This window comes from Xenopus laevis, chromosome 1S (assembly GCF_017654675.1).
Source record: "Xenopus laevis strain J_2021 chromosome 1S, Xenopus_laevis_v10.1, whole genome shotgun sequence".
Taxonomy (NCBI): domain Eukaryota; kingdom Metazoa; phylum Chordata; class Amphibia; order Anura; family Pipidae; genus Xenopus; species Xenopus laevis.
In genome coordinates, this window is record NC_054372.1 from 46931738 (window position 1) to 46952896 (window position 21159).

General features: G+C 38.4%; 1 protein-coding gene and 1 long non-coding RNA gene across 3 annotated transcripts in view; one reads left to right on the plus strand and one right to left on the minus strand.

Annotated features, from left to right (window-relative positions):
- slc10a7.S (solute carrier family 10 member 7 S homeolog) overlaps window positions 1-14301 on the plus strand; it is a 110965-nt gene extending 96664 nt beyond the window's left edge. For both annotated transcript variants that reach the window (NM_001087260.1, XM_018233873.2), the window contains 3 exon segments: window positions 796-869; window positions 9013-9158; window positions 13916-14301. In NM_001087260.1, coding sequence (NP_001080729.1) covers window positions 796-869; window positions 9013-9158; window positions 13916-13954 — 259 coding nt within the window. In that variant the 3' untranslated portion in view covers window positions 13955-14301.
- LOC121399289 overlaps window positions 10296-21159 on the minus strand; it is a 17993-nt gene continuing 7129 nt past the window's right edge. The window contains exons 2-3 of the long non-coding RNA XR_005964883.1: window positions 11300-11302; window positions 10296-10309 (exon numbers count right to left, since the gene is read on the minus strand). This is a non-coding gene — a long non-coding RNA (uncharacterized LOC121399289). The remainder of the gene's footprint in view (window positions 10310-11299; window positions 11303-21159) is intronic.

The following is a 21159-nucleotide window of genomic DNA, read 5'->3' on the forward strand; positions in this document are numbered from 1 at the left end:
CTTTATAGGAGTGGCTGAAAAAAAGAGGAGCCATTTAGGGTACAGACTTTAACAGTAGAGACTGTTAAGCAGTTAAAATACATTTGTCAGCTCATGAGCTTAATCCTCATGATCCCCTGTGACAATCTTCAGTTAGCATGAGAAATCCCCTGCCCTTATTGCCTATATAAACAGGGTAAAACCACAACAGATATGCATTTATTGAGATAGTAGCAAGATGTAAAACAAATGTTGTTGTATTAATCAAGAGTAGTCACATGCATATATTATTTTAGTCATTGAACAAACACTCAGGTTGAACTGGAATGTAGAGAGGCACAAACATACACTTGCATTCCTATTTTGTATGGGTTTTTATACTTACATCTGATGGTACGTTATAATATATAAAGACCTGTATACTGTATATGCAGTGACATATTGTGCAGGGGTATTTCAAGCAATGTTAAGTTTGTTGCATCTATATAAGCACAAGTGAAAAGCATACATGGTTACAGGGTATGTGCTTCTGTATGCCTTCATTTCAACTCTTCATTTGTAGACTCCTACTGGGTTTCTGAAGTATCTGCATGGCAGACTGACACAGCAGCCCAAGTCAAACTGGCTCATATGTTCTATACACTGACTTATATCAAAGCTTTGGAACCAGGCACAAATATCAGTGCACTGTAGTAAACTTGTATTAAATTGTTGTTTCAGTTATATATCAATGTTCCTGCATTTTTATTACGTATTTTAGTATTTGGGGTTATTCTCTTGTGCAACTTTTAAAACTGTAACTGTTTTTTTTCCCAGCAAAAACAGTGGTTTTACTCCAGCCGACACGGTGGCAATAGTATTTTGCTCAACACACAAGTCCCTCACCCTAGGTAAGTAAGGGATTTTGCCATTAAAGGAGAACTAAATGCTAAAAATGTTATATTTTATATTCTGCACTTACTGTACCAGCCTAACATTCCAGCTTCTCAATAGCAGCAATGATCCAGGACTTCAAACTTGCTACAGGGGGTCACCATCTTGGAAAGTCTCTGTGACACTCACATGTTCAGTGGGCTCTGAGCAGCTGTTGAGAAGCTAAGCTTAGGGGTCCTCACAAATTATCCAGCAGAAAATGAGGTTGGCCTCTAATATAAGCTGATGCTAAAAGGCTGATTATTAAATTCTGATGCTAATTGCACTGGTTTCTGTGCTGCCATGTAGTAATTATCTGTATTAATTGCTAATCAGCCTTATATTGTTACATTTATTTTCTGTGTGTACTGTATATTATGAGTCAGCCCCTAAGCTCAGTAAGTGACAGCAGCACAGAGCATGTGCAGTGAATCAGCAGAAAAGAAGATGGAGAGGTACTAGGGCATCTTTGGAGACACAGATCTTTACTGCTAAAGGGCTGTGGTTGCCTTGCGCTGGTACAGAAACCCAAAACATAATATACAAAATGTCTATCCTACATCTTTAGTTAAGCTTTAGTTCTCCTTTAACCACAGGGCATGCTACTGCCATGTAAATGCAATGCAAACATTGTGTGTGCTGCCATGCTTTGTTTGTACAGTAGAGCAATATGTCTTATGCGTTGTTTCTGAACAACCCTGATTTACTATCTAATCTCCATGTTTTTTTGCTACTAGGCATACAGTATGTGCCCCATGAAGTGCTAGCTTGCCTTCTTATTTTGTAAATAATTACCCTGGGTGCAAATATATGAGATTGAATTGGGGCATTCAGAAGGATTCCCAGCAGTTCAATCACTTTTTGACATGTATGAAAACGTTCCTTGTCAGCATCAGACTGGGGGCAACTAGGCCCACTCGGGCTGCCACATCAGGGGCCCAAACACTCAAACCCGCAGACCCCCGACAGTCTGTACCTTCTCATCATGTGGGGGGGGATGTCAGGGAGTAACACAGGTGAGCAGAGTCTCAGGAGGCCATGGGCAGTGGAGCCCACCGGTTTCCCCCCCCAGTCTCCTGCTAGCCCAGTCTGACCTGGAATGTTTTTAACAAACTGACACATTTATCAAAAGCTAATCCTCAATTATTGGAATGTGTTTAATTCCTTTGAGCAGTTGAACACGTATATTTCCTGTGGGGAATTAATGTTCATTAGCAGGACCAAACTTTAGACCCCCTTGGCTCATAATAAGATTTAAAATCTAGGATAGCACCGCTGTTTCAGCCATAACTCCAATAATATCTAGGAAAGCAAATTCACCATATTTGATCTTTGCATCAAATCACACCTTAACCAGACTTTTTGCTGAGCTCCTCTTGCCCCTGCTAGCCCAAGAGGCAGAGCCCCACAGTTTGGAAAACACTGTCCTGATATTAACCCTTTGCTACCTGTGTGTGCTTTTCCCTTTTTGCTACAGTCATTTCTATTAGGGTGTAAATGATACAAGGAAGGACTATTACAGTATGTACACAATGAACTACAACACAGCCATGAAGAAGAACCTCTATATACACATGTATGTGATTCATTTCTTTCATTACTACTTATGCCATTGATGGATTAGTACATGATAGCAGCACTTTTTTTCTATTTTGATTGATTGTGGATGGAGTGACTATTTGACCTTTAATTATGAGTCTTCACATTGTAAATGACAGTGAGCTATGGCTTCTTCTTATCCAGCTGGAAAACCTAGCAGGAAGCCATTCCCTGGAGTTCATTCAGCATGATAGCGACTGCCTCAGGAAAGCCTTTTACTATCACTGCCGTGCATCTAGTGGCTAGCTGTAAAAGATGGCTGCTTGTTAGCTGCTGTCTCTCATTAGCAATTCTAGATTAGCACAATTACATATTGTGTTAATAATGAAAAGCGTCTACAAGATACAGTTAGCTTCTCATTCCTATGTGAATTTATAGTACACTTCATAGTGTTTATAAACTGATGATTACAAATTGTTTTAATTGACTGTCAGTATCCATTCTGTGTTTTGTATATCAGATAATATAATTAATAAAAAAAAACACCAGTAGCCACCCCTAAACTTTACCATAAAACATTGCTAGAGAAAGAGTAGTGTGTGCCTAGGTGCAATTTATAGCTCCATGCCTTTTTCTCTGGCGATAGATAGGTGATCGATAGATAGATAGATAGATACGATAGATACGATAGATAGATACGATAGATAGATACGATAGATAGATACGATAGATAGATACGATAGATAGATACGATAGATAGATACGATAGATAGATACGATAGATAGATTGATTGATTGATAGATAAGAGATAGATAGATAGATAGATAGATAGATAGATAGATAGATGATAGATAGATAGATAGATAGGATAGATACGATAGATAGATGGATAGATACGATCGATAAGATAGTAGATACGATAGATAGGATAGATAGATATGATTGATAGATATGATAGATAGATAGATACGATAGATAGATACGATCGATAGATACGATAGATAAGATAGTAGATACGATAGATAGGATAGATAGATACGATAGATAGGATAGATAGATATGATTGATAGATAGATATGATAGATAGATAGATAGATAGATAGATAGATAGATAGATAGATAGATAGATAGATAGATAGATAAGTAGATACGATAGATAGATAGATAGATAGATAGATAGATAGATAGATAGATAGATAGATAGATAGATAGATAGATAGATAACCAGCAACTAAGATGAAACTGAAGTATTTCTGCATCATGTATTTAAGTAAAAGATTGTCATTTTCAGCTACAGTAATTATAATGCCTCCCACCAGGATCCTGTGGTGCCTTCACCTGTGTCATCCATAAGACAAGTTTGCTTCCCTTTTAATCTAATGTTTACTGACAGTAATGTTCCAATCAGACCTTTAATACAAGCAGTTCTATTGCTTTTGAATTTATTTACATTTGCATGTTTTCTAGTAAAGCAAAAGGCACACCAGCATAGCCACTCAAGGTAATTTTTTAAAGGAACACTAACTCCAAAAAATTAGTCTTTTTAAAGTAATGAAAATATAATGTAGTGTTGTACTGCACTGGTTCAACTGGTGCCATCAAATATACTTATTACCCTCCCTTGAACTCAAACTCTAAACACTGTCTATGTTGTAACCTGTGGTGTCCTCGATCTCACTAGCACCTAATCGTTACAACCTACACACAACCCCCCGCTCTGGCGCCACTTTCTAGCCCTACTGGATAATCGTTTCTCCTCACAAAGTTCCCTTGCTCCTACCATCTCCTTTTTAACACTACATACGTGCTGTTCCATAGTCCTATTCAATAGTATAACGTGAAACCCCACTAATTCATGCCTCAATCTCTATATATACATAAACAATCTAATTTGCTAACAAATCTATTAAACCATGAAAGGTGGCAGTAACACTATAATAGTAAGAAAAAAGAAATACCGAAAGGATTTAAATTATATCATACTGTAACGTAATCCATCATTGATATCCCAAAATATATATATATATATATATATATATATATATATATATATATATATATATAAAATACAATACTTATGGAGAAAAAAAGGTTTTTATTTTAACAGAAAAAAACGAACGTTTCAGCTAGGTTGAGAAAGGCTAAGGACCTAGACGAAATGTTAGTTTTTTTCTGTTAAAATAAAAACCTTTTTTTCTCCATAAGTCCTGTGTATGCTAGCTTCTTTTGAGCCATATATATATATATATATATATATATATATATATATATATATATATATATATATATATATATTGGGATGGTTTTTGTGACAAAAATAGTTACTTTTTCTTTACATATTTTAGTTTGGAAATTTTATTTTATGTTGTTACTAATTGGAACTATAACAGGAAAATGCAGTAAATACAATTCTACTGCCCTGTGGCTGCTGTCAAAGGCATGTGTCAAAAATACAAGCCGTTCTCTATAAATGGAAACTGGAGTCCTTGCCATTCTGTGGTGGTGCCCAGGGGTACAAGAAGCTTATATCATAAGACAAAGATTTTAGAAACCCTACCATTTTATCCTTTAGTCAAGGTAAGACATTGCCTCACAGAAAATTACTATTGAGTGCAAAAACAGCCTCTGATATTTAAAGGCTCTGAAAAACTGTTTTCCCAGTCTAAAAGAGCCTGTACTCTGGTTGGGGGAAACAATAACGTGTTGCCCAAAAAATGCTTGTAATCGGCGCTTTTAACGGACGTGTCGATTCCCCAAATCTTACATCATACTCATGAGCTGGGACACTCACTTACTGTGTGCATGTAACAAAGCATGACCCAACATGGCCTGCTTTTCCACCCAGGCTTATTTACAAAGGCAGCACATGGTGTAAAGCTTAATTTGTCGGTCACAAATCCTGAGTCTGACCTTCTCATTTTGAGCAGTGGTAATGACAATGAGGATAACAGGGAGACAGTAATGCAACAGTGCGGGTGTGAATCCCATTGCCCAGTGTTCCCATTATTTTGCAAGCCACTTATGTGGCAATATACATTTGCCTGTGGCACCAGTTCTCAGTACAGTAAGTTTAATGCTCAGTATTGCTAGATAGTGAATACCCTTGCATGAATCATTGGTGCCAGAATAAGCTGCCCACACTGGTTATATTTCCTACACAACTTCTACACTGAAACAGAAAAAGGCACATGTCCCCTTTCCCTCTCTCCCTGCATATAAATCCTTTGATTGCAGCATTTCTCAGATGTGTCCGGAAATGTCACCAAAGGCTTTTGTGTCCTGATGCCGCCTTTTCATGTGTACATACAGCTAGCAGTAGATTTTTATTAATATTTAGAAAGTTTGCCTCCAGCAGTACTAAAGTGTGCATCAGAGAAACAACAGTTGTTTACCGCGTTTGAACTGGAGAATCTCGCCCCAGAGATGTACTTTCACTTGAAGTGTACATATTTCAATCCGAGCTCACGACAAAGAGACACATGAAAAACGATTGTCATTCAGGGCTGCACCTCTCCAATTATTTATTTGGCTTGTGTCTTCCAAGAAGTACGCATAATAGAGAGCGACACATGAAGCCTGATTGCTGCCTTTAATGACAGCGCATTCATGTTTCTCTGTGACATGTGTATATATACCTAAAAAGAATAAAGTAAACCGGTTTCTAAAGAGGATATTGTTAATGGCATTAAGCACCTGTCTGAAGCTTTTCCGGACTCACTCTGAGAAAGAGATTTAACATTTCTCTCTCTAGTTTTATTGCTGGCAGCAACTTTGTTTACTAGATGAAAAAACACTACTTTACAGTGCAGAAGAAGTTACTTGTGTGATGCCAGGGATCCAACGCTCTTGTTTTATAGTCATGGAGGCACCTTGCTGCTTGTTTTGCAGATTTGCCTCTATGAATTTGCTATCTGAAAGAAGACATTAGAAAAAAAAAATAAAAAAAAAAATATATATATATATATATATATATATATATACACACACACACACACACACATACACACACACACACACACGGCCGCCATTAGAAATCACGGGCCCCGTACAACAAAATGTTCAGGGCCCACCCCGGCCCACAAGCCCCACCCCAGATCCCGCCCACTCCTCACTACAGTTAAAAGACCACATAGACATCAGTGCTAAAAATGGTAGCCCCCACACACACACACAAGTTATAAAAAGCTGTTGATGGTCAGACCCACTTATAAGTTAAAAAAACTGGTGCCAGGGCCCCCCACAAAAATTTTTTTTTAAACATTGGTGGTCAGGGCCCCCCTACAAGTTAAAAAAAATAGTTGGTGATCAGGGCCCCCCTACAAGTTAAAAAAAAATAATTGGTGATCAGGGCCCCCCTATAAGTTAGAAAAAGAAAACATTTGCGCCAGGGCCCCCATAAAAGTTTTGGTGATCAGGGGCCCCTCTGCAAGGAAAAAAAAATTGATGGCCTGCCCCCCCCCCCACAAGTTATAAAAAGCCATTGGTGATCAGGTGCCCCCCTGCAAGTATAAAAAAAGAATAATTCCCGGTAAAGCTGTACAGGTATTGGATAAGTGGATCCAATCCCAATGCAAATTTACCGGGACTTATTCTTAAAGGACCAATGAGGTTACAGGAAATCTTAATAGGAGAAAATCTTCCGTGCACAGAGCTGCTAATTTTTGTTATTCCTTTACAGAAAGTGAAGAAAAGGGAATATTCGGCTTTTCCAAAAAAATAGCAGTGTCTGCATTCTTCTTTACAAACTCAAACATTCACTGTATAAACTGAAAAATGTTTCAAGATGTAGCTTTCCTGTGAATCACTGAACTAATATTTATTTGTATAATCAGTGTTTCTGAGAACTGCTGCACATCTGTGTTACATGGAGTCCACCAACTTCTGGCACCTGTTAAATTCCTTAAGTCTTCTGCATTTCTTGGTTTTGTCTCAGAAACAGCAAATAATTATGTCATCCCACAAGTTGGGCTGGCCACTCCATAACGTCAATTTGCTTAGTGGTGCCTAGTATTATAACCCAGTGTCAAGCTCTGTTGGGTAAATTTAAACAAACGTCATGTGAGATACAGAGATGTGGCATTCTGTGCATTAGTGATTTCCCCTGTGTTTGCATCAGGTAGTAATGTGACAGTGAAATGCTCCGTCTCTTCGCTAGTCCTCCATTCCTCCACAGCAATGGGAGAAAAGCTTTGCTAGAAATTACTTTAGTCAGAAAGGAATCCATTTGCAGGATGTGCCACTTAGCATCTCCCAGACAATACATTGTATTAAAGAGGCATTTTTTGATGAATGTTTTATAAACATTTTTCAGCATGACGGCTTAAAGTCTTCTAAATGCATGTATAGTGCTTACTTCCATAACGTCAAATGGCATCTCGTAAAGTCTCATCGGAATCAGTCAACCATGGTGTCCTGTAGAACATGACAATTAATTTGCTTTGATTATATTGCTCTGGAGATAACAAGACCTGCTGCATTGCATCTGCTTAAATGTATATTAGTACTAAGTACCAAGCTCTTATTCTTGTTGGGAGGTTATCACATGATATTTGGGGCAAGTCAGCTGACTTCAGTTGTTATTTATTAAGAATAGTATGAACCCTAAACATGGCAAGTCACTTCATACTATTCTTATGAATGGAACTTACTGATATTTACTGTATATCAAGTACATCACTTACTGGAAATATTTAAAATGGATACGAGGCTTCTGATCACACATATCATGTATGACAATACTTATTAAATGCATACGTTACTTATTTTCTACATTTAATGTGACCATATTGGAAAACGTTTTAGCATGGCAATGTGTTTGTATGCTAAATAAGTGACTAGTTCTACTCAACATTGATTAGTAGTAGGAATTTTCCACTCTGGTGGAAAAAAACATTGTCAAAAAATAATGCCAATCTATTTGTCATTCCTCCTTAGCATTCTAGTTGCTTTTATCTGGATAAATTACATTTCATTGGCAGCGAGTGCCTCCTTAGCCCATTCTTAAAGGGGTTGTTCACCTTTGAGTTACCTTTTAGTATGATGTAGAGAGGGATATTCTGAGACCATTTGCAATTGGTTTTCATTTTAAGATTTTTGAGTTATAAAGTTTTTTATTCAGCAGCTCTTCAATTTGCTTTATAAACAATCTGGTAGCTAGGGTCCAAATCAGCCTAGCAACCTTGCATTGATTTGAATACGACACTGGAATGTGAATAGGAGAGGACCTTACTAGAAAAATAAAAATTAGCAATTACAATAAATGTGTAGCCTTACAAAGCATTTGCCTTTTCAATGGGGTCAGCGACGCCCATTTCAAAGCTGGAAAGACAGAAGAAAAAGGCAAATAATTATAAAACTGTAAAAAATAAATAATGAAAACCAATGGAAAAGTTGCTTAGAATTGGCCATTATATCACATACTAAAAGTTTACTTGAAGGTGAACCACCCCTTTAAAGGAATAGTTCAGTATAAAAAAACTGGAGGCAGTTTACCAGGGACAGCAAAAATGCAGCCTCTAATAACTTTATATATAAAAGGAAGGTTGTGTCATACCCGTAACCCAGTGATCTTCTGTTCCCAGGAATCCCTATGCTGAAGATCGTGTTTGTAGGATATGAACACCTGTCATTAATATCCGTTCCGCTGCTAATCTACCACCCGGCTCAAATCCTTCTCGGAAGTGTATTAGTACCAACAATAAAGTCATGGATGCTCTCCAGGCAGAAGGTAAATTTAAATATGCTGTATACATATCAAAAATCATTTATGTGCGTTTAAATATGTATATGTCTGAATAGCTCACTTGTACAATATTATATGAACACAGAATTTAAAGCTGCTGTTCAATATTACATGCAGTTATATTGACTCCCCTACACTAATATTTGAGAGGAGCATATAATCCGGTATTGCATAGACTATTTGCACTCAATAGGAACTCTTAAAGGGGAGACAAGACACTGTATGATCTGCACAGGCTGCAGTGCCCCATTATTCTACCTTTATATACACACACATACCAAGAAGGAAAGTCGTCAAACTTACTGGCATATATAAATACAGGACTGCCATCAGAGGGGCACAGGGGGTACTGTTGTACCAGGCCCGGGCCTAAAGGGGGGCCCGGCTGCTCTGCACTGAATTAGCCGGCCCCCCCTTGACAGTGCCGAATTCATGCGCCAAACCGCTGTAGTCCCGAAAAGCCGTAGTCCCGAAACCGCAAAAAGATTTGAAGCCTCGAAAAGATTTGAAGCCTCGAAAAGATTTGAAGCCTTGAAAAGTTTCGAAGCTTCCAAATTTGTGAAAAGACCCAAACCCACAAAAGGAGCCGAAGCTGCAGCCCCGAAGTCGCAAAAAGACCCAAAGCCACGAAAGTCACAAAAGGAGCCTAAGGTAAGTTCCACTGAACACAAATGTGTGTTTTATTTTATTAAACCCCTGGCCACCAATGCATTATTTTAATACTGCATAGGCCCATGGCCACCAATGTTTTTTTTTTTAATATTCTATGGGGCCCCTGAATTTTATTCACCAATTTTTTTTTAAACTTATAGAGGGCCCTGACCGCCAATGTTTTTTTAAAAACTTTTATGTGGGACCCTGGCTGACAGTTTTTTTTATACTTGTGTGTAGGTAGTTTTCCGTTTTTAGTGCTGATGTCTGTGTGGCCTTTTTACTATGGTGTGGGGTGGGGCTTGGGGGTGGGCGGGGGCCCACAAAATGTTGTTGTACTAGGGCCTGTGATTAGACTTCAACAGAACATCGCCATCTAGTGTTCACACTAATATTCCTCTGTTCAATTGAATGTTCATATAAATACTTTCTAGCCAGAGTAAGTGATTTACCCATGAGACCCTATCAATAGATCAGAAATACCCCTTTCATTTAAAGGGGCAATGAGTTAAGATTTGGTATTTTTCTTCTTGGCCAAAGACCCAGCAGAGTGGGGCAGCAAGAAGTGCCATAACTTCTAGCAACGTATTCAAATCTGAGCTTTCATTTGATGATTTCAAAGCAAGAAACCCATTTATGATGCTTTTCTTTGTGTGCGACGGTAGAAAAAAAAAATCTATTTTATTTATTTTTTTGCAATTAAGTCAATCAACACAATTCAGCTCTGGCATATTCTAAAATAGTTTTGCCCCCCTGGGGCTCTATGAAAGTAAAGATGACACCTATGCTTCAGTGCTAATGTGAAATATTTAGAAGCCTGAATACTGAATTTCTCTTACTGAAATGTGACTGAAATCTCAAAGTGGAAGTTGTGTTGGCTTGAGTTAATGAGAGTGAGCAGGGACAGGCTTGGTTTGCCATACATTTTCTCTTAAAAAGACAACAAAGTATTGGATTCTAAGTACAGGGACAACCCTTCTTGGTATAATTCAGTCTGTACAGTATCTGGGAAGTAGAAGTGCAAAGCACCTTATGTTTGTGACCACTTCATCACAGTTACAAAAGTGTTTGTGTGTATATTATACTCTCATCAATAATATTTAAAGGACACACAAAGGCCAGTTCACTGGGAGGTGCCGATATGTGCCAGTTTGTCTCCTGTATCAGTAAATTAAACTTTTGCCATTGTGTGTGGCTCCTGCCTGGATAGAAAAGCAGAGGGTGATATTGTTAAACAATTATGATACAGGTATGGGACCTGTTATGCAGAATGCATTCCGAATCATTCCGTAATTTGGATCTTCATCTTCTATTAGAAAATCATGTAAACATTAAATAAACCCCAATAGGCTGATTTTGCTTCCAATAAATGATATATCAGTTGGGATCAAAGCTACTGTTTTATTATTACAGAGATAAAGGAAATGATTTAAAAAAATTTGGATTATTGGATAAAAATGGAGTCTATAGCAGACAACCTTTCGGTAATTTGGAGCTTTCTGGATAATGGGTTTCCGGATAACAGATACCTATATTATAAATGTAAAAAAAGGATAACTTTTTTTTTTTACACTTTTTAAAAAAGTTGCAAAAGCATTTAGAAGAGCACTGTGAGCATTTTTTATTGCGTTATATTGGTGGGTGGGTGTCTCCTTTAAAGGCACCCCAAAAATAATGTTTTGCCTATTAAAAGAAAACACAGTTATAAGCAACTTTCTGATATTAATTTATAAAAATTTGTTAGTGCTTTAAAAGCTATTTGTAAATGTAATTTCTATTGAAAGCAGCATATGCAAAAGTGTTAGTTCCTCAAAAAAGACAGGTCTGTCTTGTCCTACATTGTTTCCACAGTCTGAGCCACCAGTGCAGAGAATAGAAAGGGACCAACTGCTTTCAATAGCAATGTATATACAAATAATGCAAAATCCATAAAAAATGTGTAATGAATGTACATTGCAAAGTTGCTTAGAATTATGTTTTCTGTCTATTTTTTTTATTAGGCAAAATAATGTTCTGTGGTTGTTGCTAATGTTGGTTTAAGTTAATTCCCAGCCATGTACAGCAGCCCCCAAAAGCCTGTTCCAGTGATAGCTTTTAGAAGCCTTCCACAGATCTCCCCCACTAAGAGCAAAGACACACGCTGCTATTTTGGAGATTAGTCGCCCAGCGAGAAATCGCCTTTTCTTCGGGCGACTGATCTCCCCGAATTGCCTTCCCGTCAGCTAGAGTGTAAATCGCCGGCAGGATGGCACTTGGATCGCTTTGGCTTTCCAAAGTCGCCCGAAGTTTCCTCACGAGACAACTTCGTCCAACTTCAGAAAATTAAGCGTTCCGAGAGCCTTCCCTCCAGCGATTTACATTCTAGCCGACGGGAAGTCCGTTCGGGGAGATTAGTCACCCGAAAAAGAATCGATTTGTCGCTGGGCAACTAATCTCCTGAAATAGTAGCGCGTGGCTCTGCCCTTATTGAAGAAAAATAATATGGATTAAAAGAGATAATGTGCTCCAAAATGTAAGAAGCGCCTTTACACTGAGGGGCCTCATAAAAGCTTCTCTTCTTTCCACCTCGTATTGTTATCTGGTCACACAACTCCTCAGTGACTCTGATAAGTCGGACTCCAGGATGAGGGTGTTTATTCTAATTGTCTCTGCGCAGGATCTTTCAGTTCCATGATTCAGTGTGTGACTTTGCATGTGAGCCGCAAATGTGCATTATATATGAATATATTTATGTGTCCAATCTCACCTTCTGCTTCACTGCAGATCAATCTCATCCTGAATTATGCACTAGTATTTTTAGATATATTTGATTTTGCCTGTTTTAGTTTCTCAGATCAAATGAAACCTCGTGATATATTTATATCTATAGAAAAGGATCAGGTTAGGTGCAGGCTGAACTGTGTTACTTTGAGCAGATAATCAATGCAAGTTAGTTAAAGGGGACATATATCCCTGTATTATTCATATCAAGTTGCTCAGGGTACTCTTCTGTGCACTTTACAATCAATGAGCATATTGTTTTTTAAGATATCGTGATATTAGTAGTTTTAACACTGCAGCAGAGTGTCCATGCTCTGTCCAATCAGGGTCCGGACACCATACAGGAAGTATCTTGTGGCGCTTCTCTGCTCAGTTCTACAGCTCCTGTCACACTAAGTGATACTGGTTGGGGACAGGGGGGCCCGGATTGTGGGATCTGCTTCCTATTTAGCAGTATAAAAACTTTCGTACCTGCGAGTGGGGAGGGAGGACACTGCAAGTTGAAGACGTGGGGGGGCAGGGGGCTGGGCCAGTTCTAAGCTTTTTTTTCCGACCCTTATCTGGGCAATACAGTTGGGGTTGCTTTTCTTCACATGCAAACTGCTAATATCATACCTCCCAACTGTCCTGTTTCACAGCTCAACCCGCTGTCCCTCATTTGTACTGGAAAGTCACCTTTTTCTCTGCACTGAACCACCAGAAAAAAAAACGGTTTCTAACTTAATTGGCTTTTGGCAGAGAGCCCGGAACAGTCACAGCAGGAGATGCTTTTGTAACAATTTCGAGATGAGCAAATAAGTAATTGTAACAATATAAGATAACAGGTCCCTTGGGAAATGTTAGACTCACAGCTTAAAGGGCACCAATCATAACCAAAAACATTTACTAAGTAAATACACTATGTGAAAGTTCAAGAAATACGAACAGTTAGAATTGTTTGTTTAATGTAAATCATCCGCTCACTATACATTCTGCGATGCCCGCAGCAAATTTTTTTGCCCCTCTTTTTATTTCCAAAATGTTGGGAGGTATGGAATATCATGGAATTAAAAAAATAGTAAATTGTAAAAGTGCTGAGAAGAGTGCTCAAGAATTTTATATTATGTTATACAGGTGGGTATATGTTCCCTTTAAATGCAAAATATACACCTTCTCCATATTTAATTATAGAAGGGATGTTTGCAGATTGTTGCTCATTGGACAAACTTAAAGCAAAATAACATGAAGATGATCTATATGGGCAGCTGTAATGCTCATATACTTGAATTACATGTAATCTGATTGTGTGCAATAGATATATCAGCTTTTCATTCATTTCTGTTTCTTTCTAGGCCCTGAAATTAACAAGGCAGCCGAAGATTCCATTATAACAGCAGGGCCCAGGGAATGTAAATCTGTACAATACTGTACATACAGACATCACACGAAAGACTTGTATTTGAGAATGTTTCCTCGATGCATATTTTATTTTTTTAAATAAAGATCATCTTCTCAAAAGTGCCTTATGGAGGCATTTGGCAAGTTCTTCGTCTGGAAGCAAGAGGTCCCCTTGGTGGCGGCAGAGAACACGTGTACTCCTAAATCATGATTTTGTATTTTTTTTATTCTTCTTCTTAAGAAAATAAAAATCTCCAGGCTTGTATTTTGTTTCCATGTGGGTAAAATCAGTTTTCTATAAACCTATATATTAAATGCAGTCTGACGCTGCAAAAACATACGATTTGGCCAGTCTGTTCTTCAGTGCGATAGTCTTTGATGAGTGTCTGGATTCTGGATGGTGGTATTTTTGACCATTCTTCCATACAAAATCTCTCCAGTTCAGTTAAATTTAATGGCTGCTGAACAAGATGTTCTTGCAGATCTTTGGGTTGTCTGTAACCATTTTCACAATCCTCTGTTTTATAACCCTAGGCCGGTGCAGTTTTCTGGCCTGGGGTTTCAGGTAATTCAATACAATCACTTGGGGGTTCCTAACATTTGATACCCCCAAGTGCACAAGGCCTTTCCTTCTCCTTTAATAAGAGAGATTTTTTTGACCTTTCTAATGAGGACCATAAATTGACCAACAATGAACAGCACAATGAATGTTCTTTTCCAGATACACCAACACTCTGGTTCCCCATGTGTACAGCAGTCTTTCATTCCAGCCTGTCTGACATCCCTGTTTTTTATTTTTCTATTATTTTTGTTCCTCCTGCACGCAGCGTGGAGCCATCCGTGTGTAAAGATGTAAAATACACTAATTATTTGCCTTGCTTGATTTGCCTGCCCTGTCACTACAGTCGCTGTTTGTCACCAAAGCTCTCCGATTCCTGAATGGTAACGTCACTTTCTAACAGCAGCGCTTGGCTGGATAAAACATGGTCGGGGAAAAACTTTTGACTTGAGTTCTCACATTTTCTCAAACTTGTTTTATTCCTAAGCCTTAAATGTAGAAATATGTGAGCAGCTGAAAGAATACATTCAGAAGAAGAGACCGGATTTGGTAGCAATGATTTTCCCATGGATTATTTTGCCAGATAATCTGCAATGGCTGCTTTTACCAGTGGGGACAGGACTATACAGTGCTAGGGTGTGTGTTCCTCCAACTATCATTCCATACTACAAATCACTAACATGCTGCATTTCCAGGCTATCGATCATATGTCATTTGTGTTTTTAAATACTCTAAATGCAAAACAATCCCATCATAGTAGAACATGTCTATAGAGCAGATGTCAGGGTACTAAAACAATACTGGGGCCTATCATGTCGGCCAAATCTTCAGCATTTAGTAGGTGTGTCTTGCTTCTACCTGTACAAAGTTTTTCTTGTGTTTCCCTTTCTGCACTGCGCCTTCTCCAGTCATCATCGGAATTCTTCAGTTGTACATACAGTATCTTCTTTAAAAAAATCTGTTTGGTCCTCTAGTGAAGCTTACACAAAGTATAGCAGATGAAGGAATGTTGTTGTTGGGTTCTTTAGACTCATGATCAGCCCCTGCTGTTAAGGGAGAAGTAAACCTGAAATATCATTAATGCTTCGTATCATGAGGGCAGGGGAAAAGCAGTTCAGGGAGATTGTCGCCCCAAAGAAGAGGAGATTTGTCGCTGGGGCCACTAATCTCCCCGAATCTGCTTGTGTGGCCAGACAACATACTAAATTATACCATATTTATTTTGCCTCTTTCTAGTTTTAATATGGGGATCACTGGCCCCAGCAGCCAAAAAAAACTTGCTGTGTGAGGCTACAAATGTTATTCTTACTTATCTTTCTGTTCAGGCCAACTCCTATTCAGATTACTATACAGGATTACTTCAGCGCACTGCCCGGTTTTTAAATGCAATGGTGCTTCTTTCCTCTAAGACTTCACCGCAAGTCTTCAGCATAAACGTAACTAGTAGAATGAGGAGAGCAATCCAAGGCAGAATATCTGCAACAATATAGTTTATTAGCAGCTACAAAACACTACGGGCCGATTCATCAAGGGTCGAATATCGAGGGTTAATTAACCCTCGATATTCGACTAGGAATTGAAATCCTTCGACTTCGAATATCGAAGTCGAGGGATTTAGCGCAAATGCTACGAACGATCGAAGGATTATTCCTTCGATCGAACGATTAAATCCTTCGAATCGAACGATTCGAAGGATTTTAATCCAACGATCGAAGGAATATCCTTCGATCAAAAAAACTTAGGCAAGCCTATGGGGACCTTCCCCATAGGCTAACATTGACTTCGGTAGCTTTTATCTGCCGAACTAGGGGGTCGAAGTTTTTTTTAAAGAGACAGTACTTCGACTATCGAATGGTCGAATAGTCGAACGATTTTTAGTTCGAATCCTTCGATTCGAAGTCGTGGTCGAAGTAGCCCATTCGATGGTCGAAGTAGCCCAAAAAACACTTCGAAATTCGAAGTTTTTTTACTTCGAATCCTTCACTCGAGCTTGATGAATCGGCCCCTACATGTTTCGGGCCTCAAACGCCCTTTGTAAAGGCTGATTCTGTAAACACTTGATAAAGGGCATTTGAGGCCTGAAACATGTAGTGTTTTTTAGCTGCTAATAAACTAAATTGTTGCAGATATTCTGCCTTGGATTGCTCTCCTATTCAGATTACTGTTTCTCATTCATAACCCTACCTGGTTGCTAGGAAAATAAGACATTGCCAACCAGATACATAGCTGCTAAAATACTAAACTGGAGAACTGGTGACCAAAAAAGCTAAATAAATGGAAACAAACATACAATATTAATAAAGAAAACCAATTGCAAGTTGTCTTTGAAAATCAATGCCTACTTCATATTGATAGGCAATTTAAAGGTGAACTGTCCCTTTATTGAGCTGGAGAGAGTGCAGAGACTAAGTGCAACTAAATTGGTTAGAGGGACGGAAGACTTAAATTATGAGGGTAAACTGTCAAGATTGGGGTTGTTTTCTCTGGAAAAAAGGCGCTTGCGAGGGGACATGATTACACTTTACAAGTACATTAGAGGACATTATAGACAAATAGCAGGGGACCTTTTTACCCATAAAGTGGATCACCGTACCAGAGGCCACCCCTTTAGACTAGAAGAAAAGAACTTTCATTTGAAGCAACGTAGGGGGTTCTTCACAGTCAGGACAGTGAGGTTGTGATGGCTGATTCAGTTAATGCCTTTCAGAAAAGACAAGTCTATTGTGAACTTATAAATGGCATACATATTGTGTGTATATATATATATATATACACACACACACACACACACACGGTATGGAATCCGTTATACGGAAATCTGTTATCCAGAAAGTTCCAAATTAATAATCCAAATTTTTAAAAATGATTTCCTTTTTCTCTGCAAAAATAAAACAGTAGCTTGTACTGTATTTTTAAATTCGAATTTCAAGGTCATTTTAGTCTACTTCGACAAGGGAATAGTTTAAATTCTAATCGAATTGGAAAAAAATATGAATATCGAAACTTATCATGTATTATCTCTTTAAAAATTCGACTTCGACTATTCGCCATCTAAAACCTGCCGAATTGCTGTTTTAGCCTATTGGGGACCTCCTAGAACCAATTTGGAGTAATTTGGTGGACTTCGAAAAATAAAAAAAATGTTGGGAAAAACTTGAATCGAATTCGATCGAATACAGCCTATTCACCCAAAGATAAAAAATTCTATTTTTTTGGGTCTTTTTTTTATTCGAATTTTGAGTTTAAAATAACTCCAATCAACTCAAAATTTGACCCTTGATAAATCTGCCCCTTAATGTTTACATGATTTTCTGGTAGACTTAAGGAATGAAGATCCAAATAACAGAAAGATCCATTATCTGAAAAATCCCAGGTCCCGAGCATTCTGGATAACAGGTCCCATACTTGTATATACGAAGGCGGTATGTGAAGTATTGGCTTTTGTCTTTCTTCAGTTCTGATTAACTGGTCACAGTATTTGTACTCCACCTAGGGACACATTGTACCTTGATGAGCCTTACTAAGCTTACAAGACAATGGTCATTTATCTGATTTTATGGCACTGAGGATTACCTATATCAGAAAAATTCTTAGAATTTACCTCCCACTATACATAAAGGGATCCAGTCATCGGAAAACATGTTTTTTTCAAAACGCATCAGTTACTAGTGTTACTCCAGCAGAATTCTGCACTGAAATCCATTTCTCAAAAGAGCAAACAGATTTTTTTATATTCAATTTTGAAATCTGACATGGGGCTAGACATATTGTCAATTTCCCAGCTGCCCCTCGTCATGTGACTTGTGACTGCACTTTAGGAGAGAAATGCTTTCTGGCAGGCTGCTGTTTTTCCTTCTCAATGTAACTGAATGTGTCTCAGTGGGACATGGGTTTTTACTGTTGAGTGTTGTTCTTAGATCTACCAGGCAGCTGTTATCTTGTGTTAGGGAGCTGTTATCTGGTTACCTTCCCATTGTTCTTTTGTTTGGCTGCTGGGGGGGAAAGGGAGGAGGCTGATATCACTCCAACTTGCAGTACAGCAGTAATGAGTGGTTGAAGTTTATCAGAGTACAAGTCACATGACTTGGGGCAGCTGGGAAATTGACAATATGTCTAGCCCCGTGTCAGATTTCAAAATTGAATATAAAAAAAATCTGTTTGCTCTTTTGAGAAATGGATTTCAGTGCAGAATTCTGCTGGAGCAGCATTATTAACTGATTCATTTTGAAAAAGATTTTTTCCCTTTAAACAGGAACACCAAAGGATGAAAGTGAATTAAAGTTATTAACACACTGTTGTTCTGCACTGGTAAAACTGGTGTGTTTGCTTGGAAACAGTTCTATTGTGCATATAAACAGGTTGCTATCTAGTAATGGAGGCATCTGAAAAAGGTTTTAGTTGCACAGATTAAGCTCTGTATAACAGCATTATATTCTCCAGAGTTTATCTACTGTCTTCTGTGGAACCTGAGCCTTTTCTCCTCTGAATGGCTGCCCCACATGGCTACACATCAGCTTGTTTATATACTACTATGTAACTAGAGAATTGTTTATGAAGCAAACCCTTGAGTTTTACTAGGGCATGGCAAAACTATGTTATAATTTAACTACTTTAAAACACTTTCATATTTTGTCAGGTTTACCTAAGTAACAAAAAGTGTATGGTTTCAGCCGCTTGATCTAAGTTATAGTCCAGTTTAGGTGAGACTCAAACACAGAGCCTCAGCACTTGATATATTACTGATTTGGGCTAAATGTTTGATTCAATTTAGATCTGAAAAACATCTTGCTTTTGGGTCATCCTGATATCTTCCCTCCATCCCTAAGCAAAAAGTTGGAACAGAATGCTGAATAGACAGAAGCAGTTGATCCGATCAGATTTGCGTAAAAGAGATGTCCAACGGGATTCTCAAGATGGGTTTGATAGTCCAATACTAAGATCTAAATCATCTCTGTTTTCTTGCAAGGCGCTGCTCAGAAATGCTTCCATAGATGTCTTATTAACTGGTGAATGTGCATCTTATACAGAAAAAGGTTGTTTGAGATTGAGTTGCCCTCCATACATGCACTGCTCTCAGACTGTGTTAACTTTGTTTGGAAATTCTTCTACAGTTTTCACCCTAAGAAAGAGGTGCAGTGGGAATACTGTTAAACTAGACCTCTAGGAAAGGTTTGTAGTTATGGGCTGTTTCTGGACTTTCTGGATAATAAAAGAACTACCATAACTTAGTAAAAGGACTGAGGGAGTTTGTATTCAATGGGGACTTTATTAGAGAGACGTCCTCAAGCATAGAGAAGCTCTGAATTCACTCTTGCTGTAAATAGTGAATGTTATACCTCCTATGCATGGGTGGATTTATTGGGGAAAAGCCTCCCCAAACATCCCTGTTACATTAAAAGAAAAAATTAAAAGAAATGTATTAAAACAAAAAACCCTTACTGAGTTCAGTGTCTTACACTATGCCTGTTCAAAAAAAGGTTTTGAAGCAGATCTTATTAGGAAGGTTGCTTGCTGCCTCCCTCATAAATAATAGCCTCCATAAATTGCAGGCATAGTGGGGCAGGTAGGGACATAATCAATGGGTAGTAGATATGAGGAAGGAGCAATGCTGGGAACAAATAATCATCATCAATATAGGGGAGAGAACTGTGTTGAAAGAGGATGCCCTGTACCTGCACTTCAGACCAAGGGGGAAATTTACTAACCTGCAAAATTCACCATTGATGGCTTTGCATCCATCACTACACTTCGCCAAGCGAAAATTCGCTCAGACAACGGTAGTTTACTAAAATTTGACGATGCGTGCGGGGCACCGAACGTTGGCGAATTTCTACTATAGTTACTTTGCCAATCAAAGCGAAGATGCACTAGTGTTCAATTCTGCCTAGCGCAACTTCGTTTGAGGTCTTCGCTCAGGCTAATTTGCATACGGCAGGAAATTATAAAATTGAATAGACGTATATGTTGCAGCAAATACATTCCATTACACAAGTCCAGGGAAGCGTAATAAAGAAAATAGAATTGTTAAAATGCCCTACACATGAGCCCACTGTATAGTTTGTGTTCCATATGTTAGAAAATGTATAGGGGAACCCAGTTACCCAAATACATTTTTAAGGACTTTTGCAGGCTATCACTCTGAAAAAAGGAAAAGACGCCAGCGTTTTTGGCACTTAGAAACTTTTTCCACTATAAAATATGATGTAAATAACAGAAGATTGAGGAAGATCTATGCACTCTAATGCACTTTGCCTGGTCTGAGTTGGCGAAGGCAAGTCTGGCGAAAGAGGAAACGTTCAGTAAAATCGGCATCTTAGTGAATTTGCGGAATAACATCCATTCGCCAGAGTGAAAATTCGCCTGGTGATAGAGTGTGAATGAGCGCTAGCGTCTGCCTCTTTCGCTAGCGAAGTTACGCCTGTGCCCATTAGTAAATCAGCAAAGTGCCTTAAAGATGGTCATTTTCACGAGCGTTAGTCACTTTGCCCTTCTTTGCACTTCTGCCCCCAACTTTACTCCCCTTAGAGAGATATACTGTATGTTTATCATATCTCCTTGTTAGCAGAACAGTTAATTCATCAATGCAGTACCACATGAGTTACTTTCATGAGCTAATGCAAATCATGTATTTTTAGTCCA